Source organism: Candoia aspera, chromosome 4 (genome assembly GCF_035149785.1).
Source record: "Candoia aspera isolate rCanAsp1 chromosome 4, rCanAsp1.hap2, whole genome shotgun sequence".
Taxonomy (NCBI): domain Eukaryota; kingdom Metazoa; phylum Chordata; class Lepidosauria; order Squamata; family Boidae; genus Candoia; species Candoia aspera.
Genome location: NC_086156.1, coordinates 110,023,083 through 110,049,951, shown reverse-complemented (window position 1 = coordinate 110,049,951; position 26,869 = coordinate 110,023,083). Strand labels below are relative to the sequence as shown.

The following is a 26,869-nucleotide window of genomic DNA, read 5'->3' as shown; positions in this document are numbered from 1 at the left end:
CTTTGGACCAGTCACGTTTTCGCTCTGCCCAATCTACAGCTGGTTATTGGTAGGGGGGGGGTCAGTAGAGGGAATGCCACGTGCACAGCCTTGAACTCCGGAACATAGGGCAGGATATAAATCTAATAAATGAGCAAGCAACCTCGGTACCTTTCGCAGCCTTTCAGCAAGGTAGGGTCTGTCTCTAGATCTCCCAACTGCAAAACACCTAGAAAGACTAGAAGTCGTATGCATCCCCCTTCATGGCTGATCTTTTAGCTGGTACACTCTACTAGTCCTCAAGGATGAAAATAAAGTCACAGCCGCCAGGTGAGTGCTGTCCTGGAACTTTCTTCTCAGGCGATATAAAAGCATGCCAAGGGTTGTGAAGATCAGCAAAAAACAACTACCTTGAAAGTAAATCTCAAGTCTGCATTCCTACATTTCTTCTTTTAAATACTTGGGTTGTGCCATTCTTGTGTAATACGATATCGGAAAGAGCCTGGGGCAAGATTTCCTCCTGTACCAGTGTAGGCTTTCCTTCCATGGCACTGGAACTCTCATATACATGGAGAAGCAGCCCTGAACGTAAATGGAACATAGTACAAGGCACATGTATTCTGGAGCACTAAAGTCAGCGGTCTTCTTTTCAATCAGCGTTTACGGCTGCAAAGACATTTACAGGTAGCCCTCACTTAACCACCATTCGTTTGGGGACAGTTTGGACTCACGATGGTGCTGAAAAAGCTGATGTATGACCGGTCCTCGCACTTACGACCAATGCAGCGTCCCCACAGTCACATCATCATGATTTGGGAGCTTGGCAACCAGTTCACATTTATGATCATTACAGTGTCCCATGGTCATGTGATCACCATTTTCGACCTTCCCGGCTGGCTTCTGGCAAGCAAAATCAATGGGGACTTGCTTAATGCCTGCAGTGATTCCATTAACGACTGCCACAAAGAAGGTCATAAAATTGGGTTGGATTCGCTTAATGACTGCTTTGCTTAGCAACTGAGATTCCAGTCCCAAATGTGGTTGTTAAGTGAGGACTACCTGTATTCCCTCATCCTTGCAAACAAGCTTTGGGTTGGAAACTGAGGAACAGCTTCTCTCTTGACAGCAATGGGTCACAAGAAGGGTCTCCCTTTTAGGGTGTGTGCAAAACATACCGAGCTGAAACAACGTACTATGCGTTGGCCAAACGATGAGTAAATCAAAGCCTTATAAGCAAACAATGGAAGCATCAGTTGTGCAGAAACGAGCCTGCGTTTTCCAACCTGCATGCATTTTTTTTTAATAACCCTCTTGCCCAATTCTTCTGTGTGTTGTGGCATGTAGCGCTCACCCACCTACTTTGGTGGCTTTAGTAAGAAGACTAAGGGGACAAGGAGCTTGTTTTGAGTCCCATTTTTCCTCTGGATGAGACACTCAACGTATATTTTGTTCTCTTGGGGTAAATATACTTGAAACATTTTGGCAGAATGTTCTGAGTTGACCTGTTTAACTCAGAGCTTGAAACAAAAAACACTTTTATTTGTTTTATGCACGCTCCTACTCCTTCATACTCCAGGCTACCCAATCACACCAGTTTTAGAATGCTTGCTTTCAACCTGAGTTAAACGTTTTTATTTTCCTGGCTCAGAACTCGGAGAAAGTTATGCTGAACCTTTGGCCTTCTTAACTCAGCACTTCTGTGGCTTCCTCAACCTTTGCTCCAGCAAAATGGTAAAGGTTAAAAAAAAAAATCAATTATTTCTGCAATACGAAACTTTTAATCTTGACACTTTCAGTAAAGATGGAAATTAATACCTCTCCTTAATCTTTCTTCCTTGGCCTCTGATGATAACAACTGAAGCAAACCAGGCTTTCTATAATGACTGTACTAGATAGAAATGGAGGGGGAGGAGAAATTTTTTTAAAATTTTAACTAACTGTAGAAAATGAGGGTGTTCCGCATTGTTGTTGGCCTAGGGCTTATGCCGGAAAAATATTAAACTCTGGTACAGACGGGAATTTCATGGAGTGGTGAAAGGGATCAACTTCCGTCCCCAAATCCATACTGTTCTTGGGTATGTCCTTCCACAGTACTCAAAAGGAGCAGCAGTCAATGTGCAATTCCAAAATCCACCAATACAGAATACCATCCAGAAAGGCTCAAAGCAACAGAACTAACCCTCTTCCTTTTCAAGTCTGACACAGGGGCTTTCTCCCTGCCTTTTCAAGGTTGGACAGCCTTGCCCAAAAGTTTATTCCCCAACTCCTCCCTACCAAGAAAGAGATGAGGCAACAACAAAATTCTTTGCAGGGCTCAGCTGGGCTTTCCCCCCCATCCGCATCAGTTACCGCAACCATCCCACGCATGGCATTACTCAAATGTCAACATGTTCGGCCAAGCTTTCCTTGGGAAGGTGGACTCAAACGGCACGCTTTCTTTTAAAAAAACAAAGGAGGAGGAAAAAGGGCACCTTCACCTTTCTTGGGCTTAAAAACGAATTGTTCCCTTGGCAAAGGGTTGCAAACAGTTGGGCTGGAACAGCTTCCCAGGCCTTGCAGGTGCAAAGAAGAACTTGAGAGATGCTTAGCTGGACCGCACAATTCAGCTCGACCTAACTTCTAAAAAGTCCCTAGGAAAGGCAGGATTCAGAGACGGGTTTAAGGCTCTGCATGCATTGTACATCCCTTCTCCCGGCCACTGTTTCTTGGGAATCACAACTAGAAGCAAGAGGTCTCCATCTTCCTTGAGGTCCTGGCTGTCTTGCACAACAAACATCTGGTCATCTGGAAAGGGATACTTGAATATAAGTAGGGACAGTAAACTGCCCCCTCCATTGGGTAGGAGTTGTTTCTGTCATCTTTGTGCATCAACTCACTGGCCAAGGTGTTGCATTCCTCTTCAGGGCTCAGGCAAATTAATTAAAATGAAACTTGAAGTGAAAGTTCCCAGAGCCAAAGGGGTTAAACTCAGACGCCCACTGGTGCTGATGTCCTGACCCTCCTTGTTGATTCTCTGGGTCTAAAGGATCCTCACCAGAGTCGAATTTCTGTCGCATTTCTGGAAGGGAGGGAAAAATCAACCCACAAGGCATTAGGAATGGATGGGAAGAGCAGGCCCAAAGAGATGGTCCTAGTTTGCTATTCACCGTACTTGCTCGCAGATAAGCTGAGAATTTTAGGTGCCAAAATGCACCCCCCAAATCAGGTCCCCCTTCTCCTGGGATGGGCGTATCTGCGAGCATATATGGTAATACTTTTTAAAAGTACCTGTATTTCCTGTAGATACTTGTATATAAGCCCATCCGCAGCTAAGCAGACCCTCGAATTTTTAACCAAAGTACCCTGAAAGATGTGGCTCGGCTTATCCACAGGTGGCTCATTTTTCAGGGTATTTTGGTTAAAAAATTGAGGGTCGGCTTAGCCACGGAGGGGCTTATATATGGGCATATAGGGTAAAGGTTTCTCACGCCCTGTGTTGGAGCAGGGTGTATTTCAAGGTCCATTAAAATATTTCTTTCTAGGTGAAGATGAAATTGCATGGTCTTCATTCTATAGATCTTTTATCCTTTAGAGTTTAAATTTTTTAAAAAGTTGCCTAGTTTTAAAAAAAGGCATGTGCTCTGTGTGACTTCGCATGGTGTCAAGATGAGAATGTTGGGTTTGGAACAGAGGCTGAAATCAAGTCTCTCTTGACTCCTGGTGACCTCACAGACACACCCATGTCATTTTCCTGCAGCAATATGGAATTGGTTTGCCCCTGTCTTCTTCTGGGATGCTTTCTGACTTCCTGCTTAGCCCTGGCATTACCTCATGGTCTCCCATCCAAATAACTAGGTCTCACCTTTGTGCTGCCACCTCTCCAGGGGCAAATTTCCTTGTCAGTCACAAAATATTTTTGAGTGACTTTGGGGGAGTTGCTCTTTCAACCTGCCTACCAGGGCTGTTGGGAGAATAAGGGGAGGTGGGCTATATATTTACTAGAATGAACCTTGTCTTGAGCTCCTGAAGGAAAGGCAGGAGAGAAATAGAACAAGAATGTTGTGTGGAATTCCTTTTCTAATGATGTAGCTTTAGCTTACATAATAGAGGAGCGGTAATCCCTCACTGGGAACATTCCAATCTCACCAGCTAGTTCTGTCTTGAAACAGTAGCAATGGCCAGAATCTGGGAGAGGAGTTTTGAAAGTGATGAGGACAGACGACAGGCAGTTCTCACTGAATGACCACTCATTCAGCGACCATTCAAAGTTACGACGGGTCCTTGTAGATGTGGCTGTTGCAGCATCCCCACGTCACATAATTGTAATTCAGGCGCTTGGTAACTAGCTTGCAATTATGACAGTCGCAGCGTCACGTGTCACACGATCGCCATTTGCAAGATTCACTGTCGGCTTTTGACAAGCAAAGTCAATGGGGAAGCTGGCAGGAGTTGCAAATGGCGGTCATGGGACCGTGGTACGCTGCGGCTGTGCAGCATACTGCAACTGCCGTTGTAGTTGGCGCGGTCGCACGATGTCGTGCTTTACAACTGAGTCACTTAGCAATGGAGTTGCTGCTCCCAATTATCGTTGTTAAGTGAGGACTACCTATAGTTTTTTCTTGAATGGGTCTGCAGATATATTTGCTTTCTGCCTGCTGTACTTCCTATTCAGAACAGAATCCGCTGTTTATAAGGAAAAGAAATCTCATTTGGGGGAAAAAAAGTTCCTAGTTTTTAAGAGTAGCATGGTAGAGGGAATGTAAATCAAACATATACCCCTGCCCAGTTTTGCCCCAAAACACCCCCTCCTACAGAAAAGGAGAAGGAGTTAAGCCTACAGGCTTTACCTGGATCTGTCAGGACCTCTTTAGCAGCTGCAATGTCGATGAATTTTTTCTCGGCTTCCTTCTTCTCATCTTCAGACTGGAAATTGTCAGGGTGCCATTGCTGAGCCAGCTTTCGATAAGCCTTGATGATCTCCTGCTTGTTGGCATTCCTGGGGGCATGAAAAATAGGTCCATTTAAGATAGGGTGATCTGAAGCACCATCTCTGTTGGGCCAGAAATTAGCTCCATGCTGTGGGTCATCCATATGGGAGGCCCCATTAGTCTCCCTTCTGCTGTTGGAAATATGGAGGACAGGGATAATTGCAGATTGCTGGAGAGAAATTTTTAAAAAGCAAGTGAACTTATTCCTTTTATCAACAGTGTGTCCAGAATGCTATAATGACTGGGGATTTACATTCACACACTAAGGTAAATTATTTTTGGCCACATTCCCACTAAGGCCACCTAAATGAGTTTGGGGCCCAAGCGATGTTTTCACCTCTTACCTACTATATAATGATAGTTCAGGGTGGGGAACCTATGAAGCTCCAGAAGTTGCTGAACTACAATTCCCAGCAGCCAGCAGGGTCAGAAATGGAGGATTTGGGGAGCTGTAGTTCAGTAGTGTTTGGAAAGGCCTACGATCTCTACCCATCCCAGCTCTTAAGGGAGTCCGCAATACTATGCCATTACGTTGTCTGCTTCTTTGGGGCTATGTCTGAACCTACCAATTACGGCTTAGGTGTGGACAGGCTGCTGTGGTTTATTCAACAAGCTACACTTTAAAAAAAAGGCTTGGCTGAACATTTTCCGTGAATGCACCATTCTGTCAGGCTGGACGGTCTGTTAATGTAAATAAGATTTTTTTTTCTGGTAGAAAAAGGCCTTGAGGTCACAAAAGTGCACCATCTGATCTTGCTTTCCAAAATCATTAAACCAGGACTTCAACCTTCACAAGTACAAGCTTTAATATTCTGTTACTGGGAAATTCCTCTCTACCATTTTAATCCTGGATTGTGAAAGAATTGGATACAGAAGACAAAGCTGCTTACCTCTGAATTCCAAGAATTTTGTAATAGTTCCGCTTCTTGGACTGTTTCAGCAGTTTCTGTGCCCTCTCTAGCCCATCTTTTAATTCCTCATTTTCACCATCAAACTCTCTCGCTTCTTGATAATCTTCGATGGCTATGGATGGAAAAAAAAAGGCTAGTTTTAATTCAGTTTGGAAGCTTTGTTTTCCCCAAGCTTTGCCTCTTAGATCAACAACTTTTATAGAATCCAGCTGAATGGGAATATACAACCTTCATCATCTGGAGTCCATACCAGATACTCCACAGGTTATCAGCTGTACTCCAACAACAGGCAGGGAGAGGACTCATATTTAGAGAGAATTTTAGGAATTTTAAGGGGTAAAGTGTCCAGTTCAGGGCACTAATTTTGCCCCTTAACCTCCCAAGTGTCAAAAAATGACAGAAAAGGAAAAGGGGCTGGAAAGTGTAGCCCTACCCATCTGGGGGTGTGTGTGTGTGCTCTAAAGGAATTGCTGGTGAGCCATATATGACCCCGACTGCATTTAAAACAAAACAAAACAAAACTCTGAAATAGAATTACATGTACAATTGTAACACAATATAGAAGGGGTTCCCTTCAGGAAATCATTCTATGTTTGGTCCCATATTTCTCCATGCTCACAATGAAGTGTTGGGTTATACCAAACGTTTTTAAAAAATACACTCCCAGACTCAAGAGATGAGACATCTGCATCACTTCGTATTGTCTGGATGAGATTTTAGGGTGGCCCTGAAAAGAACGATCCAGCTCATCTAGCGTGGCTTCTGTATTTGTGATTATGGAGTGGTTTGACTGGGGTCGTTTATTTGCCAACAAATATATAAGCACACCAGAAAACCCTGGGGTGGAAGGAGGAAGAAATGGGTCGGATGAGGCTCCCAGCATCGCAGCATGTGACGGCTCAGCTACTGACCTTTCTCAAACTCCTCGTTCAGGATGAAGGCCTCTGCTCTGTCACGTAGGATGAATGTATTTCTGGGATCAAGCCGGTGAGCTTCGCTGCAGAGATCTATTGCTTCCACAATCTGTTTGCTCTGCAGCAAGAGTAAAATGTGACCACTGTTTGTGCTGTTCTTTTTCCGGCTAACACATTCACACATCTTTTCCCAGGCCAGTCCTGTCATCTGCTTCAACCTCCCACAGGATCTCACAATGGGCTCTAATTAAACACGTCCTCCAGTTAATTTTATTTACTTATTTATTTAAGAAATTTATATGGCTGCCCAAACGGAACAATGTGACTCTGGGCAGCTTACTATAAGCCCCCAAAATAAGCAAAAACAGACAGCCAATTCCATCAAAATGTAAACAAACCCTCGATAGGCCATCAGGAACTTGCAATTGTTATCTTCCTTGAGATGAGGACTCACATTATCCTGTCCCCAGCACCCAAGGAAAAAGCCAGGTTTTTAATGCCTTTCTAATGGGTGGACAAGTAATGGTTCCAGGGTTGGACAAGTAAACGCATCCCATGCAGTTTCTTCTAGCTAGCTGAAGGGTCAAGAGAATAATAGTCCAAAATATCTGGACAATGTCCGCAGTGCATCTTTTTACAATCCCAGTGTCTTCCAGATGTATTGGGTTACAATTCCTACTATCTATGACCAGCCTGGCCCTCCAAAACATCTGGAGAAGATCAGCTCGGCCAAGGCTGCATTTGGAGCCATGGAGGCAGGGGTCTTCTCTGAGATAAAGGACCACGTCCCCTTTTATACAAGCAAAATCTCAGAAAGGCCAAGCAACAGTACCAGACGTACAGGGGACTGATGGCAGAGCCAGAAAGTAAGCACAGATGCCAATTTCAACATTATGGGATTAAGCAAAGCATTCTAACTTCCATCCTCCTTTTGTTGCATTATATGGCATATGCAGCTTCTCAAATGGGGTTGTTAATCCCCTGGGACCCAAATCCCGATTCATTTCAAAGGAGTTCCCTGAGTTCAGCCTCTACCTTGGATAAACAGTGGCAGATCCGTCCTTTTGCCTTAATGGTGTAGATCTCTACGTTGGGCTCCGTTTTCATGGCTGCCTTATACTTCTCAATGGCATCTGTATACCTGTTTTTAGGCAATGGCAGAGAAGAAACAACATGGGACAGGGAACACAGCTGGTGAGCCTTGAGATCTAAAAGGGGTGGGCGTCCTTCTTCCCCATTTCTGGAGGGCAGCTACAACCCATGGGGTCTTTAGCAAGAGGGTGATGATCTCACTGAAAGGGCAGACTACCATTTTTGACTCCCCTTCTCATTCCAGGGCTTCAGGCTTTTAAATTAATTGGGCAGGTGCATTAAATTACTAGACTGCATTTGCAAGCATCATCTGTTATAAAACACTCTGAGACTTACGTATTTCACTGATTTGGATCGGGTTTTTGTTTGCTAAAAGTGGAACTATGAATTAGATTCAGCACTATTAACACCTTCCAGTAGATGACAGAAGAAAATGGAAATCATGACAGGGGTTTACATTTTGAACTGTGTTGGAGAGAGGAAATATTCCCTGTCTCACAGTAAGACAAATTCCCCTGGGGAACTTTATCAAGAAAATGAAATGGGAATGAAGTAGTCCTTCAAACAACTGATAATAAACGACTACTTCGCCTTATTATCTTCTAGAATTCACTACCATGAGATGTCATGGAAATGGCCACTGGCTTATATGTCTCCACAGCTAGCTGGCAAGACATTATTGTCCAGAAGTTACCTAACCCCACCCATCTCCAATTCCTTTAAAGTCATACGAAAGTGCCTTATACCAATTTGGGCGCTCTCTATGATCTCGAGGTGCTTGGGGTGCTCCAGCTAAAAAAAACCTTGAGCTGCTAAATTGGGGCAAATCCTACTGCTGTTATTCTTGAGAGCCACCAGACTCAAAAGTCTTGGGCTTCAAGAATAAATGGCTTGATTCAGCATCAAGACCCTTCATGGAACATTAAAAAAGGACCTGATTTTGGAAAATGAGTATCATCAATAGCAGACCTCCATATTCCTCGATCCTGTTTCTGGGATTCAACCACAGAAAGGACCACCTTATCCATATCCTTCTTACCAGCTTGCCCAAGTATTTTATCCATATGGCTTGTGTCGTTCGACCTCAATGTGTTGTAAGGATAAACCAGAAAGCATGCAAAGATGGCTGTTGAAATCTCAACAGTTGTTAATGCCAAAGTCAGCTTAAATACCGACATCCATGCATACAGAAAACCCAGGATGGGAAGATCACCTCTGAGCTTTGACATGCTCCTCAGCAGATTCCAGCTGCTTGGTGAGTTTCTTCACTTGCTTGTAGTGGGAAAAACAGTCCTTGTCGTCCTGGTCCAGCTTCAGGCATTCCCGCGCTTGCCTGCAGAGAAGGCTGGGTTAAGACAAGGCAGCGGGAGCTGGAGGAGGGAGATGTCTGAAACCTTCCACTGAACAGGCAGGGGGCTGAGGCAGAAAGAAGCCCTCTGCTAAGGGGCCTCCTAGCTGAATAATGTCCCCCAGAAATTATGAGGCTCTTTTTTATGCATTTTTTTTTATAAAACTGCTTTTGTATCTGACCTTTCTCTATTGGGGAACTCTGGCTGTTGCTGTTTACTTTTTGCTTATTTATTTATCTGTTCTATTCATATAGCCACCCATCTCACAATTTATATAGCCACCCATCTCCCATATGTGGCTCTGGGCGGCTGGCAAAGGTAAAACACCCACACGCACATGCAACATACCAAAAATAACCAAAATCATACAAGAGAAACCATTAGAACACATTAAAAGCAATGAAAATATTATTAAAATCATGAAAAAACGTAATCTGCGAGAGTGCAATCCAGCTGACTACCAGGGTGGCCATTTAGCAGGCTCCACACCGCCACCACCAGAGCCCCAAGCCAGATGGCAAAGCCAAGTCTTCCAGCCCTTCCTAAAGGCCACAAGGGGAGGCGCCAGTCTAAGTTCTGGGAGAATGATGTTCCAAAGGCGATGTCGTGGAAAGGAACTATATGAGATGTGTTTACTGGCCAAGGGTTTCTACACAGTGAGCTGTCAGATCATCATCGCAACCCCGCCTATCCTTATCCCTGGGATCATGCGCAAGAGGCAGGGTATGGCTATGTCTGGGAAGGGAAGCAACGAGTTCAGGCTACATGACTTGGGCTCCCAAATTCTGCTAAGGCATAATGTGACTTCCCTGCTCTTGGTTTGGCACGTGTAAAGGAATGCAGACCTGGCCTTGGGAACAAGGAAGAAGCCACCAAGCCATTAAGGGGGAAGTTTCAGGAGAGATGACTCAGTCTGTGTGTGTGAAGAAACTCAAAATAACCCCGCCTTGAGTTTACTTGGTGTAAAATGGAGCAGAGAGAAACTCTGATGGGCTTCCAAGATTGTGTTATTCTACCCTACAACAACGAAGCGTATTCCTGGATTCTCGGCTGCACCTCTTTTTTGACCTGGCCTACCTCGAAAGGGTAATAGCATGTCATGTGGCTTGCAAACCATGTTTAGGGCATCACATCCGGAGCAAACTCAGTCAACTGTGATTTATGCTGCATACTCTGTTTAAATTATCAATGGCTTAAAGGAGCAATTCTCAATGTGTGGTCCCTGAGACCCTTTCAGGAGTCTGCAAAGTCAGGTAAATAAATATATTAAAACCCCTCAATTTTATTTTCTAATACAGTAAATGTCAATAGATATAACCCACATAAACCAAAGCTCTTTGGGGTCCTCAATCATTTTTAGAAAGTAAAGGGGTCCTGAGACAAAATGTTTGAGAACCTCTGGCTTAAAACAATGGGGGATTCAGTCACAATCGTTCCTTGTGGTCTTCTGAGATGCCCTGGAAAGATGCCTTCTTCTTCCCGCACTTTATTTACAGGTAGTCCTCGTTTAGCGACCACAACCGGGACCAGCAACTCAGTCATTAAGTGAAGCAGTCGCTAAGTGAAACCACAACTATGCTTATGATCTCACTTCAGCTTTCCTTTGCTTTACAGATCTGCACAGGTCATAAATGGATTTATGAACTGGACTGGTCGTAAAGTTACTTTTTCATCACTGCCATAACTGTGAATGGCTGCTAAACAGGGCAGTTTCTAAACACGGACTACCTGTACTGGCTTCCACTTCAGATCACTAGATTCAGCCTCCTTCTGCCAGATCTGTGTTGCCGTTCTCCATTCACATCCCACAGAACATCACAGGAAGGGCCGTGGCCAATTGTGTAGTTCATTTTCAAGGTGGGAATTGGACGCAAACTGCTACTGCTTGCATGTCTCAATCCACCTCGTTTTTGCTGAATTTCAGCATTCCAACCAGTCTCCAGAAGAGTGTTCATTGGGGATGTCGGTGGTCTGTGTCTTGCCACCTGCTGTGTATGTACCACAAGCGCAAACATGACATTACATTTACATGCCTCACTCACGTTAAGGACTCCTCATGTTCTCCCAAGTTGTAATAAAGCTTGCTGAGCTTAAGGAAAGCAGCCCTGTTGTCATTCCGCAGCTTGGTGGTGGGTTTCAAGTCCATGATTGCCTTATTGTAGTCACCAAGATGGAGGTAGCACTCGGAGCGCAGCTCTTTGGCTTCTGGATCCCAAGGGGAGATCTGAAATAAAGCAAGGAGGCAAGTATTTTGCTCAGCCTTGTCCTATCCTTTTTGTGGTAACTTCATGCAGTCTTCCTAACCAGGTGCTCTCTGGATGTGCTGCAGTAGAGCACCAATCATCCCCAGCCAACAACGACCCAATCAATCTGGAGTTGACGGGTTGGAAAAAGCCGCTGGAGAACCCGCCACTTGAAAAACATTACCCGTTTTTGAAGAACCTTTTGTTTAAACATTGCCTGCTGGGCCTTGTGGTCACGCATGAAAGTTGCATTGCTCTGCCCCTTTGTTTTGTGGAATGTATCACAATAAAAGTGCATCAGGAAGTAAAATCTTCTTGACAAGAGCGATCAACACTTTTCACTTGGGTCCAGAAATGCTATGTACTGTACGTCACTGCTTTGACAGGGCTGTGTTCAGCCTTCAAGGCATTCAAATACCTCAGACATGTTCTGGACCTACTTGGCCTCCAGCAAAACCAGCGCATATTGACCCTTGCATTCTAGCGCCAGAGGGACTGTAAGATAGGGAGACCATCTTGGGACAGAAGAGAGGCCCCGGCAAATGTTTCCTGCTTAGAATTCCAGTGCCAGGTTGTCTGGCTTGAGTCAAATACTCTGTCTGCTAGACTACATTCACTTAGAGAAGATGAATTAAGAAGGTACCTCAATTACTCGATCCAGAAAACTGACCGCTCCCAGATAGTTTTTTTTCTGCAAGGCAGTCCGAGCTTCTTGCGTGGAAAATTCTTGCTCTGTAACCCTTGACAGCTGGTTCTGGGCTTCTGCATCATCTGGATTGCTCTTGAGCTGGTGAAATTGGTATTTTAAATTACACACACACACACAGTCTGCATTTCCTTGTTGCATATATTAAAGAAAAATGCTAAATTCAAATAGTTCTGGACACTGGTTTGTTTATTTAGCAATGTTTCTATTCCACCCAGCTACATAGGTAGCTAATAATCAAATAGGAACTCATAAAATAATAATAATAATAGTGGCACAGTGAGGATAGTATTAAAGAAGAAATGACAGAAATACTTAACGATCTCCGCTGTAGCTCTTAATCTCCAAATGTTTCCCTAAAAAGCCAGAGCTCTGTTGCTCTAGGAAAACACAGGAGTTTGGGTGCCATACATCTGGATTTCAGGGGGCTAAATATTCCACAGGAACAGGTATTTAAAAGTCCTGCTTCCAGGGCCACCTCCCTGCTTGAGCTGTCAAGGGGAGAATGACAGAGCACCCCTTTAAGGATGGATCAAATGGGATGGGGAGATTCCAACAGATGGTCCATCTGTGGCTGGAGAAACATTTAGGTCAGTGTTTCTCAACCTCAGCAACTTGTGTGTGGACTCCATGCTGGCTGGGGCATTCTGGGAGTTGGAGTCCGTACACCTTAAAGTTCTTGAGGTTGAGAAACATTGATCTTGGTTATCCACTAGGTTGATAATCCTGTTTAGCCCTCCTCCCCCATTTCAAAAAGTTATTTTCTGTAACACCAAGGTTTTAATCCAGAAGTACAGCCTGTCAGGTGTGGGTTGCCCCAAGTTGCTCACTAACTGCAGCACCATTTCCAGGATATGTGCACATACAGGAAGGCTGAATTTGACACTGCCAAGGAATCTGGTGTGGTTGATACACAAGTGAAAAGAGTGACACCTGGCCCTGGACATCTTTAAACTGTACTCAGCCATGGAGGGAATATGAACATGACTCCTCCACAGTTTTTGGAAACAGACATTTTCCTTACCACGGCTTCAAAGTCTTGTTTTGCTTCCTGGGTGTACCCTTGTTTCAGAAGGATGTTGCCTCGCTGAAGCCGGGCCTATGGAAGTGAAGAAGATCAGACACTTCAGAGCCACCTTCCCCAACTAAGAACACAGCCCGTTTTCTTTCTTTCTTTTTTTTAACACCAGGTCAGCATCTTGGGACCAGAATAATCCCTTTTCTCTTAAGAAACCCTTGCTGCTTCATCTCAGCTTGGACAGGAGAACAGAGGATGAAGGTAAGAATAACTTACAACCAGGAAATCCGGCTTGAGTTCAATAGCTTTGGAGAGGTCTGGCAGTGCTGATTTAAACTTGCCCATAGCCAGGTAAATGGTTGCCCGTTTGTAATAGGTAAGGTAATTTTTTGGATCAATTTCTGGGGGGAAAAGAAACAAGCAAACAGCATCACTGTATATGTAGCAGGAAGGCAGGCTGTTATCTGTGCTAACAGGTAACCTTGCTAGTGTTCAGAACTAACAAACCTGCAGCTCTGCCTCCATTTGTGATGCATGACACAAAAAAAGCAGCACAGAAACTCACAACGTGGTCCCTCACTGGGTACTCTTGAGTGAGAATGCAAAAATCCTTTCCTGAGACATCTCACAGCAGACACAACATACAAATGGCTGCATCTCAACCTGCAGCAACAGCCAGGGGTGGGTCACACAGTCTTGGACTGAAACCAGATGGAAGGCCCACAACTGAACCCTATCAGAGGATCCTGGGCTGGTCATTATGTTGCCATTTGATCTCCTCTACCACATTATTGCGAAGATTAAAAAAACGGTGGTGGGGAAGGAAATTGCCATGTTTGTCGAAGGAATGGCAGATTAAACATGTGAATACAAATATTGAGAGCAGCCACTGAAGAAAAGGAGAAAGAAGAAAGCACTGTGCTATTTTTGTAGGTAAGAGACACTTGGCCCATTTGCAATGAGTCATAGCAGGTCATATATAAGCTTATTTCCTTTGACAAATGGTCATATCTTAGAAAAGGCATTTTCTACTGTGGAGAACCTGACAGACTGTATTTCGCATCAGAAGATTTTAAAAGTGCTTGAAGTTAAGATAATATTTTTAAAGTTAATTGATCCAGGCCCTGACAGCGGGGCCAACTTTTTACTTTTGTATTATTAAGCCTGACTATAACACTGAAACAACACACTGATCCTATTATGCAACAGGCCTAGCGTGTTTTGTAGTTATTAATGGCTAATAAGTGATCATCATTCTTTGCTGCAGAACAGGCTAGACTTGCTCCAGTTTGATTCTTCTACCTCTCCTGTTTTAAACTGCCTGGCCTGATTCCTATACCTTTAAATTACTCCCACAGATCCAATAGATCTGTCAGTTCACTCTGAGCAGCCTCTACCCCAGAGAATTGGGCAATGCCCCAACTGCATCAGCCACTGGGCAGCTGGTACCTTGCACTGGTATCCCAAGGCTGGTACTCACCCACTGCCGAATGGTAGTGTGAGAGAGCTTCAGCCAGCTGCCCAGCAGCCAGTAGCTTCCGACCCATTTCCAGATGGTTGTCAATCTCAGCTTGCCCAGCAGCCAACAAACCTGGAAGTGATGAAATCATGCAGGAGACCAAGAGCTGGGGTAAGCATTAGAAAAAGAGGGGCATGGACCTCCTAGGTCAGGGTTTCCTACTCAGCCACTTTAAGATGTGTGGATTTCAACTCCCAGAATTTCCCAGCCAGCATGCTGGCTGGGTAATTTTGGGAGCTGAAGTCCTCACATGTTGGCTGGGGAATTCTGGGAGCTGAAGTCCTCACATGCTGGCTGGGTAATTTTGGGAGTTGAAGTCCTCACATGCTGGCTGGGTAATTCTGGGAGTTGGAAGTCCACACATGCTGGCTGGCTAATTTTGGGAGTTGAAGTCCTCACATGCTGGCTGGGTAATTTTGGGAGCTGAAGTCCTCACATGCTGGCTGGGGAATTCTGGGAGTTGGAAGTCCACACATGCTGGCTGGCTAATTTTGGGAGTTGAAGTCCTCACATGCTGGCTGGGTAATTTTGGGAGCTGAAGTCCTCACATGCTGGCTGGGGAATTCTGGGAGTTGAAGTCCTCACATGCTGGCTGGGTAATTCTGGGAGTTGAAGTCCACACATGCTGGCTGGCTAATTTTGGGAGTTGAAGTCCTCACATGCTGGCTGGGTAATTTTGGGAGTTGAAGTCCTCACATGCTGGCTGGGTAATTTTGGGAGCTGAAGTCCTCACATGCTGGCTGGGGAATTCTGGGAGTTGGAAGTCCACACATGCTGGCTGGCTAATTTTGGGAGTTGAAGTCCTCACATGCTGGCTGGGTAATTTTGGGAGCTGAAGTCCTCACATGCTGGCTGGGGAATTCTGGGAGTTGGAAGTCCACACATGCTGGCTGGCTAATTTTGGGAGTTGAAGTCCTCACATGCTGGCTGGGTAATTTTGGGAGTTGAAGCCCTCACATGCTGGCTGGGGAATTCTGGGAGCTCAAGTCCACACATCTTAAAAGTCCTCGCATGCATTCATAGCAAGCTGGTGATACAAAAAGTTCTTCTGCAGACCCTGAAGGTGGCACCTCACTAATATTCCTCCCTCCCGCATAATTCTTAGCAATTACATCAGTTGCTAAGGGATCTCTTCCCCTTGCAAAGTCACTCTGGGTGGCTCGTTATATAGGCTGAACGGGCCCACTGAACTCACTCCCGTCGGAACCGGGACAAAGACGAGAACACTGAGGACTAGGAGCATACTTAGACTTAATAGGAGAGGCTACGTCCGAAGAGACCAAGAGAGAGGGATGGGGGAAAACAGGCGGAGCCAGCCAATCACTTTTTCAAGAGGGCAGGTCCTCTCGAGGAATGATTGGGCGGAGCGTACAAAGGGAGAGGGGCGTTTCGAGCAAAAGATTGACAGGAAACGACTTTGGCAACGAGGGGCGGGGCCGGTGGAAGCTCGGTTGCTAAGGTCAAAAAGGAAATGGAGGTGGGCTCCAGTTACTATGGTTACCTGGCAACTGTAGATCCAGCAAGACGCACAGCAACGAAGCGGCCCACAACAGCCTCCTCTCACAGTTGCCCGGACCCAGCCCGGGACTGTCCGCGCCTCGCCCAAGCAGCCCCAGGCTGCGCCACACCGGCTGCTGCCCGGACTCCATGTCCCAGCTCCGGAACCCACTCACTTCCGCATCCGTTTTCTGATCGGCGACAGGTCTTTCCGCCTCGCTAGTCTCCTCTCTATTGCTCCTGTGTGGAGAGATGGCCACTCTAGGATGACCATTCTCTCTCTCTCTCGTCGCACCCAATGGCAGTCAAGAAAAGCGGTGGGATGGGAATGTGTGGGGGCGCCTGATAGCCAATCATCGAACTCTCTTTGGAGAGCCGTAGAACTTCGCTGGCGAATCAGAGCTAGAGCAGGCGCGGCGGAGAGTCGGAAGGCGGCGCTTCTTCGCGGGGAAAACTTGCAGAATCCGAAACGGGGTAAGATTTTCAATCAAGAAAGTGGGATCCCTGGATGGGGGGAAGGGATAGGTGCAAGGGCTTTTGCAGACTGGGGGAAGGGAAATTACCATATGCATTATTTTCATTACAGCTAATAATATTAATGGTACTTCTTAAGGGTGTCTTATTATTTCCAGCGGAAACAGAGGAACGGGGAAGAGCACGTGATGAAGAATGTGGCCCCTGAGCCTGTGCAGAGTGCCTCTCCAGTCCTCTCCTCAAGACTCTCCCATTGAAAACCCAGGCATACATTCAAAACCTGAGCAGGAGCCGGTAGAGACCGTTCTTAACCTTATGCATTGTAAAAAAAACAAGACAGGCAGCTCTTCTAGGGTTGGCATTTCCTAATTCCCCTTTTTTCAGAAGTGTAAATTAAAAACCTTGTTCCTGTAGTTGTCAGTTAAATGAGCCAAGGGTTGGAAGGCCAGCCATGTCACTACTAGAATGCTGGCAAAAATGAGGGTTCTGTTCTTTGTTTAAGTTGTGAAATGTTTTGGAACAAGTTTGGAAAAAATGGTTCACAGGGTGCAAAAGCATGAATGTAGCCCTCATCTGCAACTCTTTAAAGCAGTTACATCTTCTCCTGGAATCACATGGCTGCCCTCTGGAGCTTGCATGTGACCTTGGAAAAAAGACCTGGTGGTTTTAAATTAAAAAATAAAATAAAAAAATTAATTAAAAGTGGTGGTTACATTTGTGTCCAACCACACACTCTGGAATGAAATCTGAACTTTGGTGCAGTCCTAACATCTTGAAACGGTGAGGTGTGTTCAAGGGTTGCCTTATTTCTTTAAAACTGGTGTAGTATTTAGAAAATTTTTAACCCCTTGCCTTTTGTAGAGGAAGGAGAAGATGGGAGGAAACATGTGGACAATCCAACTAGTGCTTTAACAACCATTTTATTTATTTATTATTCAAATTTCTATTACTGCCCATCTCCCCCCAAAGAGGGGGACTCTGGTGTTGTCATACCTCTAATTTTGGATCATCTCTTTCTTTCGCTCCCAAAGGATGTGACAAGGATGCCTGATGGAGCCCGATTCCAAGCGACGGAAGACAGCGGAGCCCAGTGGTGCCTCCTCCTGGCAGGTGCGGCCTGTTCTTTCAGAGCGGGAATCTCAGGGAGTCAGGCTAATGCCGGTCTATGCGGCCCCTGTCCTGGATAAGAAAGAGACGTGTCGCCTGGTGAAAGAGGTCTCTGCTATCTACCCGTTGAGTGACTACCCTCATTTGAAACGTATCCGTGCCAGTCTCTCTGCAGGCAGCCCCCACCCGCTGGAGATTATCTTGTGCCTTGCAAGCCTCAATGGAGAGCAGGCTGGCTTGCAGTCTCTCACTGAGCTCTTTCCCGGTGGCCAAGTAGACCTGTGTGGTTTGGGGAAACCTTTCTTGGCCCAAGTGCCGGCCTGTGCGCCTTTGACTCGTCCCCAGTACGAGGAAGCTGTGTTGCACTGGCCTGTCTCCTTCCATGAGAACAAGCGGATCAGCCAAGCTCTGAAGGGCTGTCTTTTTTCTCCCCTGGAAAAGGCCACCATGCAAAATCACATGGAGTTGGCCATCCAGGCAGCCCGGCAGGGATCAAGGCAGGGCATGGAGCCCGTAGGAGCTGCAGTGGTGGACCCAGCCACTGGCCGAGTTCTAGCCGTCGGACACGACTGTAGAGACGGCTCTAACCCGCTTCTCCATGCTGCAATGGTCTGCGTTGACCTTGTGGCCCACAGCCATGGAGGGGGAGCTTATAGTTACAAAGATTATCCTGCTTGCACTTTTCTTCACGTGGACCTCAGTTCCCATCCTCCTCCTCCTCCTCTTGGGGATGGCCTTCCATACATCTGCACTGGGTTCGACATGTACTTAACCCGGGAACCGTGCGTGATGTGTGCCATGGCGCTGGTGCACTCCCGCATCCAGCGGGTGTTCTATGGAACACCGTCCCCTCATGGGGCCCTGGGCACAGCACACCACATCCACAGCCGGAGGGACCTCAACCACCGCTATGAAGTCTTCCGAGGGATTCTGGAAGATCAGTGCCAATGCTTGGCGCTGCTTTCGGTTGATAAGGAATCGGCCTGAGAGACTGAGTGGGTGCTTCTGTGGAGGGTGTATTGTATTTTTTTTTAACAACAACAAAGAAGATCTGAACGACAGTTTCGTGTTTGTGGTGATTAAAAGGTTTTGAGGTCAGCAAAATGGTATGGCACCATAATGCTTGGTGGACATAAGCAAGAACTAGGAAAGGATGGTAGTTTGATAATTAACTGCTCTACAGATAGTCCCAAGTAGAAAGAAGGACTTGCAGAGTGTGGAGGTGGGGGAGGAACCAGCACCATAATAATGAAGTACTAGTATTCCAGAATCCTCGATATCTTTGCTCCTGGTTGTTCTGGCCCCCTTCCCTCCCCAACAGAGTTTGATAAAGCAGGAAACATTAACAGATTTGTGAAGCAGGCAACTGTCAGGCACTCAATTCCCCATGCTGGCTGGGGGAATTCTGGGAGTTGAAGTCCACACAGCTTCGAGTTGCTCAGGTTGAGGAACACTGCTGTAACCCATCCACCGTAGTTACGACAAACCTGGTGATCCAGCAATTGACATCGTACAGAGAAAATCACATTTCCAGTCCTGTTCTCTCTGTAATGGGCTTTAAAACTTTGGGGTTTTAGTAGCTATAAAGCAGAGGTACGTAAACTGGTAGATCCGTAGCCTGGAGATGGCTTTGAAAAGTATGGTTTTCTGTGATCTTCAAAAGTTGCCCAGTTTTACAATGCGGTGAGCAAAGGAAGTTGTTAACCACATGACTGGAAAGAAATCATAGTGATTGAGTAATTGACTATGTGCCATCTAGTTGGCGTTGACTTCCTCTGGGATGATAGGTCCCCATCTTGGCCTTTCCAGTGGTTCACCCATCGCTGTTGTAACTGAGTCCATCCACCTTGCTGCTGTTCATTTCTTCTCTCCTTCCATCTTTTCCCAGCATTAGAGCCTTCTCCAAAGAGCTAAGTCTTCAGATAAGGATAATTTGAGCCTGGTCGTTTGTGCCTCTAGTGAGAACTCTAGATTTATTTGTTTGATGATCCATCAGTTTATTTTCTTGGCTGTCCATGGTATTCTCAGGAGTCTTCTCCAACACCAAAGTTCAGAAGATTAATACTCTTCCTATCTTGCTTCTTCAGGATCCAACTTTGCTTCCATAGGGTGTCACAGGGGCCTGCACAATTTTGATCTTTGTAGATATAGACACATTTTGGCATCAGAATATCCTATTCAAGGTCTTAATCGCTACCCTACCAAGCACTGGGGTCTGGCATATTTCCTGACTGCTTGTTCCTTTATTGCTGATGGTCAATCCTAAAAGGCAGAAGCTATCCGCCACTTTGATATTTTCATTGTCCATTCTAAGGCTGGTTGTTCTACCTGATGTCATTAGTTTGGTCACCTTTATGTTTAATTTTAGTCCCAGTTTTTCACTGTGCTCCTTGACTTTTATTACTAAAGCTTGCAGATCCTTTGCATTTCTGGCTATTAGAGTAGTGTCATCAACAGAGAGCAGGTGATTAATGTTTCTTCCTCCAGTTTTGAGACCACTCTCATCTTTTCCCAATCTAGCTTCCCTTAATAGATATTCTGCTTATAGGTTGGATAAATAAGGGGTGCGTATGCAGCCTTGTCCTACTCCGTTGCCCACTTGGAGCCAGTCTGTTTCTCTGTGTTCTGTCTGGAGTGTGGCTTCCTGTTCTTATGAGGTTTCTCATGAGGACAGTGAGATGTTCGGGGATTGGCAGAAACTGATGAATTGTTCTCCTGCTTAATTTCAGTGACCTAGGCCATACAGCCCAACTACATTTTCTTCCTTTCTATTTCCACTTTAGCATTCCAGTCTCCAACCACAAGCAGTATATTGCATATTCTGTTAATTTCAAATTGAACTTGACTATAAAGCTCATCATCTTCCCCTTCTTCTGCATCAGCAGTTAGAGAATAAACTTAGATAACCATCATATTAAAGCGGCATTCATTAAATCTAATTGATATTATTTGGTCATTGACTGCATTACCCAAGTACTGTTTTTTCTAAATCCTCCCTGACTATGAGAGCAACACTGTTCCTTGGTTTTTTGTGTCTTGAGTAGTAAATAGAAGATATTCATAGTAGATTAATTTCATCTTTCACTGTGTTGAGCTTTCCTGTGTTCGTGCTTCTTACATTCCATGTTCCCACTGTGATTCTGTCTTTGCAGCTTCGGATTTTCTTTTCCTGCCTGGCAACCTCAGCAAGTAGTCATACTGAAGGCTTTAATCCAGCCATGTCATAAACACCCTGAGTACTCTGAAAGATCCTCAGCTCTTTCTCGGTGATACGTTGAGTGATACCTGACCTGAGGAGCCCAACATCCGGCACTATATTGTCAATCATTTTATATTTTCAACCCATGTAGTTTTCTCTGTAAAAAATACCGATCTCCTGTGTAGCGTGGAATGGTGCCTTTGCCATTGTCACTGAAGTGATCATCTGCCTCTGGCATCTTCCTACAGGTAGGTCACAATGAGTGCAATAGTAATGCAATATTCAATTTAGTGCAAATTGTAAGTTGATACCAGGCCGCATTTAATGTGACCCAAAATTCAGTTAATGTAAGGCTAGTGTGTGTGTAGTTGTGGTTGTGGTTTTAGATGCTGCTAATGGAGAAAAGGAAGATTCCATCAGAAAAAAACAAGTTTAAAAAAGAAGAGGCTTGTTCATATGTTAGAGCAAAAATGTGATGTAATTGGGCAACGTGAATATGGTCATAGCAATGCTATGTGATGTTGGAATGCCTGAATCTATGGTAGAATTCTTCTGTTTTTATTTTGCTTTAACTAGTCTGTGGCTTTGTTGACCATAAATTTAAATTATGTATATTATTTGATCCTTAACTGTAATATTTCATTAATATACATATAAAAATTATGTTCAAAAGTTTTCATTGCCTATTTCTCCTGAATATAAAAAACTGACCCTGAGTTACTTACAATAAAGGTAAAGATGCTGTATTCCAGGTAATTGCACTCAGGAAGTTTTCTTGGCTGGCTATGGTCTCCCAGGATTGGGGATTTCTTTGTGGTCTCCCATCCGAGAAATCGAGGGCCGACCCTGCTTTGTTGATGAGGTTAGCCAAAGAATTCCCCTTGAATATGGCTTAGTCACTGATTGGTTATCAGACCAGAGCTTTTGGCACAGGCCCTCAAGAACCCATTTGTAGACTTTGAAACATTCTGAAAGCCATTGAGTCCTGTATGATCAGAATCTGGTGCTCTGCAGTTCATTTTATAATCCAGTCTTCCAAGGTAGGTATTTCATTACTTTCCCATCTTTTTGCACACAATAATCTGGTCAGGGAAAAAAACGACAAAGACTATTTTGAAGGACTGAAAACTTTATGGATTTTTGGTTGAAAGAAGCAAAGACTGAATTGATGATTTCTGGATTTGGGGATTAAAAGGGGTAAAGAGGATGGGGAAAAGAATAAGATGATAATTACTTGATAGAAAGGTGTTAACAATGTTTTCTTCTCTTTTCATTCCTTTTTCAACTTTGCCTTTTTTTTGTATACTTTTGCTGTATCGAAAAATTCTAATAAAAATATATTTAAAAAATCAGAAGCTGGTGCTGGGGTCTTGGCTGGGGAGTTGCTTGAACCCTAGAGATTGTCAGAGGAGAGCGGTATTAAGCTGTGGTACCCCAAAATCAAAAAGAATCTGGTAGTACTCTTAGACTTAACTGGCAAGATTAGAGTTCTCAAAGTGTTCTGGTCAAATCAGAATTTACAGGCCCCATTATATTTAAAAAAAACAGCTTTCTTCAAACATGATAGACTCAAATGATTGCAGCAAAGAGTAAATCTGGATCATGCATTTTATGCAGATTTGTGACAGTTTATCCCTTGGTGGCCGACTTCTCTTCTTCCTTAGCTTTTCAGGAAATTACAGCTGTTCTTTTTTTTCAAGATCCAGAAGTCTTGAAAAGAAATGGGATCTGCAGGTTGTCCAAAGTTTTTTTTCTGCATCTAGAAACATTACTGCTGCTTTTTTTTATTGATAGGTTCATATTTGTTAATTATAAACTTGCTGTTATCTTTAATGTTCCTCTTTGGAATTTAACCTGTTTGGTCCATTTGTATTATGTCTGGAACCCATTTCTTTAGACGTTCAGCTAGTACTGTTGTACAAAGTTTCTAGTCTGCATTCAACAAGAACAACAACAACAACAAATGCTCATGCTGGCTGGGGAATTCTGGGAGTTGTAGTCCACACATCTTAACGTGGACAAGGTTGAGAAACACTGGTCTACCTAACTCTGGTTTCTGTGGATCCTTCCCTTCTTTGAGAATCAGAGTTACTGTATATATGCCTCTTCCCATGTTAGTGGTATCTGCTCTATCTCTTTAATTTCATTCATTGTGTTTGTCGGGACCATTCCAGCTTAATTTCTTTGTAATATTGAGCTATCAGCAAATCTAACTCACCAAACAGAACAGCATGTGAGTCTATTAGGAAACCGGATAAATTTGCTTTTAAGGGAGATTAGAAAAATGGTTTGAAAGAAAGCAGAGTGGCGCAGCGGAAGCGTGCTGGGCCCATAACCCAGAGGTCGATGGATCGAAACCATCCTCTGCTAGCTCTTTTCTTCTTTTTTCCCCTAACGAAAGGGAAGGAAAATCTTTGAATTAAAAGCTGGCGAGCGAAGTTAAGGGAGCAGCTTTCAATGCATCCTTCTAGAAACTTTGTAACCCGCCTTTACGCGGCCTGGAGAAGAAAACTTGGATTGATTCCAACCGAGGAAAAAGCAAGAAGGGCAAGATCTGGAAGATGCAAACTCGTGTCCGGAAGAATAGCCGTCAAACATCGTGGGACTGACTTCTGAGCACGCGTATGCAGGACCGCAGAGACTCGATTTTATTTTTGCTGTTGAATGCAACATCGCAAAGATGCCTCCCCCCTTCTTTTGTTTCCAGTTTGGGACGCTAGGAGGAGGAAAAGGTAGCTGGGCTAGGCGGCGGCGGATGGGAGTTGTAGTCCAAGGGTTTTGGGCTGGGGGGCTGCAAATGGGAAAAGGTGGAGCCCGGCACAGCAACTGCGCCTTTCCTTGTCTTGACCGGATATGGGCACGTGGCAAAAAAAAAAGTGGACATCTAATAAGGCGGATTATTCGTCCGGGATTTTAAAGTCCTCGCTGCAGCGGGCTGGGAAAGCCGAGCAAACGAAAGGCACAAGCCAACACTCATGGGGAGAAAAAGGAAATCGCCGCCCGAACAGGGACTTGAACCCTGGACCCTCAGATTAAAAGTCTGATGCTCTACCGACTGAGCTATCCGGGCTCTTTATAAGCTGCGTTCTCTGGACTCCTGTAGTGCAACTAGGCTCCCGATGCATTTCCCCGCTTTTCGGGGGAGGTCACGTTCCGTTGAGCTTTCCAATTCTCTGGTCTCGTTTTTGACCGGGAATCAAAATGATTCCTACGTGCCATGGGAAAAGAGCGGTACGGCTGAGTGACGGCAGGCCCTCTGTGCGGGTCACAGCTCTTTCTGACGCCCGGGTGTTGATTCCTGCTCAAAACAGAGATCTCTGTATAAACGCTGAGCATTATATGTTGTGAAAAGGGGCGTTTTAAAAAATGCCCTTACGTTTTTGTTTATTTCTTTGTATGTTTGTGTGTGTATATGATTCGGAAAAGCAGCCCCAGAAAGATACTTTATCAGGACATGCACCTTGGCATGGATTCATACCGTCAGCCCATAGGGCAGTAACTCTGCCAATTGCTAGTCAAGCTCACGTGGTTCCTTTCTGGCTTGTTAGATCGTAAAGATTTGGACTGGGTGAGAGAGATGTCCAGCAATTTCTTGCTTAGTCCTTGCCCTTCCTGGTTGATTCAGTTGACCAAGTGGGTTACATCAACACCTCCCTGAACACAGGATGTGTCTCTGCATGTTTTACAGGGTGCCCTAATAAGACCATGACTGAACAATCACTATGTTGACCTTGCAGTTCTTCTCACTATGAAAAGTCTCTTATGAAAAATTGGTATCCTCACCAGCTCTAGATATATCTAGATGATACTGATTTCTTGGACCCATTTCAACAAAGTTTCTTCTGGAATACCGTCCTGAGAATGCATTGGTTGCCTTGATAGAAGACTTATTGTATAGCAGAAATGATATGAGGGATATGTGGCCCTGCTAGGCCTTTGGGACCTCAGAGGTTTTCACTCCCGTTGACCATGGTATCCTTCTGGGTTATCTGGCAGAGTTGCCTTGGAGGTGCTAATTTGCAGTGATTCTGATGCTTCCTGTTAGGACATGCCAGAACACAATGTTGAGGGATTACTGTTCCACATCCAGCTCACTGAGTTGGTGTCTCATAGGACTTCATCTTGTTCTGTCTGCTGTTTAATATCTACATGAAACCATTAGGGGACATCATCTGGAACTTTGGACTGAGAAGCCATCAACACGCTGATGACACCCAACGCTGATGTTCCCTCCCTTCAAACTCCAAGGAAGCATTGAGCACCCTTGAATGTTACCTAATCTTGATAATAGGATGGATGAGGGAGAAGAAGCTGAAATTACATCCAGACAAGATGGAGGTGCTGCTGGCAAAGAAAATGCTGGACTCTTGGACTCAACTGAAGTTTGTTATGGGCAGATTTGCCAGGGTGGCAACTAGGATCTGTGTCACCCGGGGCAAACATGGATTCTGCACCCAATTTGGCGCCCAGGGCAGATGCCCCGGTTGCCCCCCCCGCCCCCCCCATGGCGGCCCTGAGGTTTGCACACCCTCTGAAAGAGCAGGTTCACAATTGGGAGTGCTCCGTGCCTCCAGCTACCCCTGGATTTGCAGAGGAGCATATTTGCACATTTACACTAGTACACCAACTTCCTTGAGCCAGTCAGCAAGTTACTCATGCCTTACTTACAACCCATTTTGACTGTTGTACTTCAGAAAGGGCTACCCGTAACCACAATCTGAAAGCAAGGGACAGAAAACATACAATGCCTATACTAGAAGATCTGCATTGTTTACCAGTTGCTAACTGGGCACAATTTAGGGCATCCTTGTTGACGAAACTCTTAGGATCTGACCGTTTAAGGGACTGCCTCTGTCTTGATGAAACAGCTCAGTTGCTTAGATCAGTGTTTCTCAACCTCGACAACTTTAAGATGCTGGCTGGGGAATTCTGGGAGCTGAAATCCAGACATCTTAAAATCACCAAGTTTGAGAAACACCGGTTTAGATCATAAAGAGGGGCCGTTTGGAAGATGCCACCACCATCAAAGCTCTATTCAAATCAAATATTTGTAGCTCAGGGTTGAACTGTGGAGTCCTTGGCGCTCTCTGAGCCTTGTTGTTTCCTTGCAGACGTTTCATTGCCAGACTAGGCAGCCTCTTCAGTGCTAAGAGGGAGAGGGCCTTGCTTCACTTGGAGAGCAAGGCCCACTCCCTCTTCGCACTGAAGATGTTGCCTAGTCTGGCAATGAAACGTCTGCAAGGAAACAACAAGGCTCAGAGAGCGCCAAGGACTCCACAAAGCTCTATTGCTGAGTATGTGGGAAAGGACCTTCTCCTGCAGTTTTAACAGGAGTCCTACTCTCAATATTTAGGAAAAAGGGAAAGCTTTTATTTTCTACTTTAAATTCTTACTCATTTTAAGGATCAGCTTTAATTGGGTTTATTTCATTGGTATTTTGCATTTTTCAACAGAGGATGAATAGAATTTCATTTGAGGATGAATAGGATTTAAAATAAAAAAAATACTAAAGGGTTTCTATAGAGTCTGGTGTTTTAAAATGTGCTGCAGCAATCAGGATGGAAAGTGCTTAGGGCAAGGGGTTCAAGGAATCCGAATTGACCAATGTGATGTGACCATGTAATACTATTGAACGGTGCAGTTTAGAGTATAATTCGGCTTGATTAGCTTCACTAGGGGGTTAAGTAAACTCAAACCACGGCTGGCCGGTTAGCTCAGTTGGTTAGAGCGTGGTGCTAATAACGCCAAGGTCGCGGGTTCGATCCCCGTACGGGCCAGTGGGTTCTTTTTAAAAATGAAGACAATTGGAGGCTGCTTCAAAGCAGGTTTAATTCAATTTGGGCCTAAGACATTTCTCCTCGGGGCATCATCCATATACGTGAAGACGACAGCCC

At 44.9% G+C, this 26,869-nt stretch overlaps 2 protein-coding genes and 3 non-coding genes across 6 annotated transcripts; 3 read left to right on the top strand and 2 right to left on the bottom strand.

The window, feature by feature from the left end:
- Nucleotides 1-1,734: 1,734 nt before the first annotated feature.
- On the bottom strand, nt 1,735-16,389 carry LOC134495831 (dnaJ homolog subfamily C member 3-like). Its single transcript, XM_063301495.1, has 12 exons — nt 16,200-16,389; nt 14,660-14,770; nt 13,456-13,580; nt 13,186-13,260; nt 12,099-12,242; nt 11,255-11,436; nt 9,077-9,196; nt 7,807-7,912; nt 6,769-6,889; nt 5,837-5,969; nt 4,806-4,954; nt 1,735-3,037 (listed from the first exon to the last, which is right to left on the bottom strand). Exons 1-12 carry the CDS (start codon nt 16,345-16,347, stop codon nt 2,895-2,897), a joined length of 1,557 nt encoding a protein of 518 aa, XP_063157565.1. The 5' UTR covers nt 16,348-16,389; the 3' UTR covers nt 1,735-2,894.
- A 154-nt stretch (nt 16,390-16,543) lies between these two features.
- On the top strand, nt 16,544-21,726 carry ADAT3 (adenosine deaminase tRNA specific 3). Of its 2 annotated transcripts, none has more exons than XR_010067852.1 (2): nt 16,544-16,669; nt 16,828-17,126. XR_010067852.1 is itself a non-coding variant. In XM_063301494.1 (2 exons), exon 2 carries the CDS (start codon nt 17,720-17,722, stop codon nt 18,761-18,763), a length of 1,044 nt encoding a protein of 347 aa, XP_063157564.1. In that variant the 5' UTR covers nt 16,563-16,669; nt 17,701-17,719; the 3' UTR covers nt 18,764-21,726. The 2 variants fall into 2 exon arrangements, 1 of the variants encoding a protein (XP_063157564.1); XM_063301494.1 differs by lacking the exon at nt 16,828-17,126 and adding an exon at nt 17,701-21,726 and having other exon boundaries at nt 16,563-16,669.
- Nucleotides 21,727-23,273: 1,547 nt separating this feature from the next.
- Nucleotides 23,274-23,345, top strand: TRNAM-CAU (transfer RNA methionine (anticodon CAU)). Its single transcript has one exon. It is a non-coding gene; the product is annotated as a tRNA-Met (tRNA).
- A 627-nt stretch (nt 23,346-23,972) lies between these two features.
- Nucleotides 23,973-24,045, bottom strand: TRNAK-UUU (transfer RNA lysine (anticodon UUU)). The gene has a single exon. It is a non-coding gene; the product is annotated as a tRNA-Lys (tRNA).
- A 2,633-nt stretch (nt 24,046-26,678) lies between these two features.
- TRNAI-AAU (transfer RNA isoleucine (anticodon AAU)) lies at nt 26,679-26,752 on the top strand. Its single transcript has one exon. It is a non-coding gene; the product is annotated as a tRNA-Ile (tRNA).
- Nucleotides 26,753-26,869: the final 117 nt, after the last annotated feature.

Coding starts and splice junctions, on each gene's coding strand:
- LOC134495831 (XM_063301495.1), bottom strand. CDS start 16,347: ATGGAGTCCGGGCAGCAGCCGGTGTGGCGCAGCCTGGGGCTGCTTGGG. Junction 6,890..7,806: donor TCTGCCACTGTTTATCCAAG/GTAGAGGCTGAA, acceptor CTCTTGCTGCAG/AGCAAACAGATTGTGGAAGC. Junction 5,970..6,768: donor GAACGAGGAGTTTGAGAAAG/GTCAGTAGCTGA, acceptor TTCCATCCATAG/CCATCGAAGATTATCAAGAA.
- ADAT3 (XM_063301494.1), top strand. CDS start 17,720: ATGGAGCCCGATTCCAAGCGACGGAAGACAGCGGAGCCCAGTGGTGCC.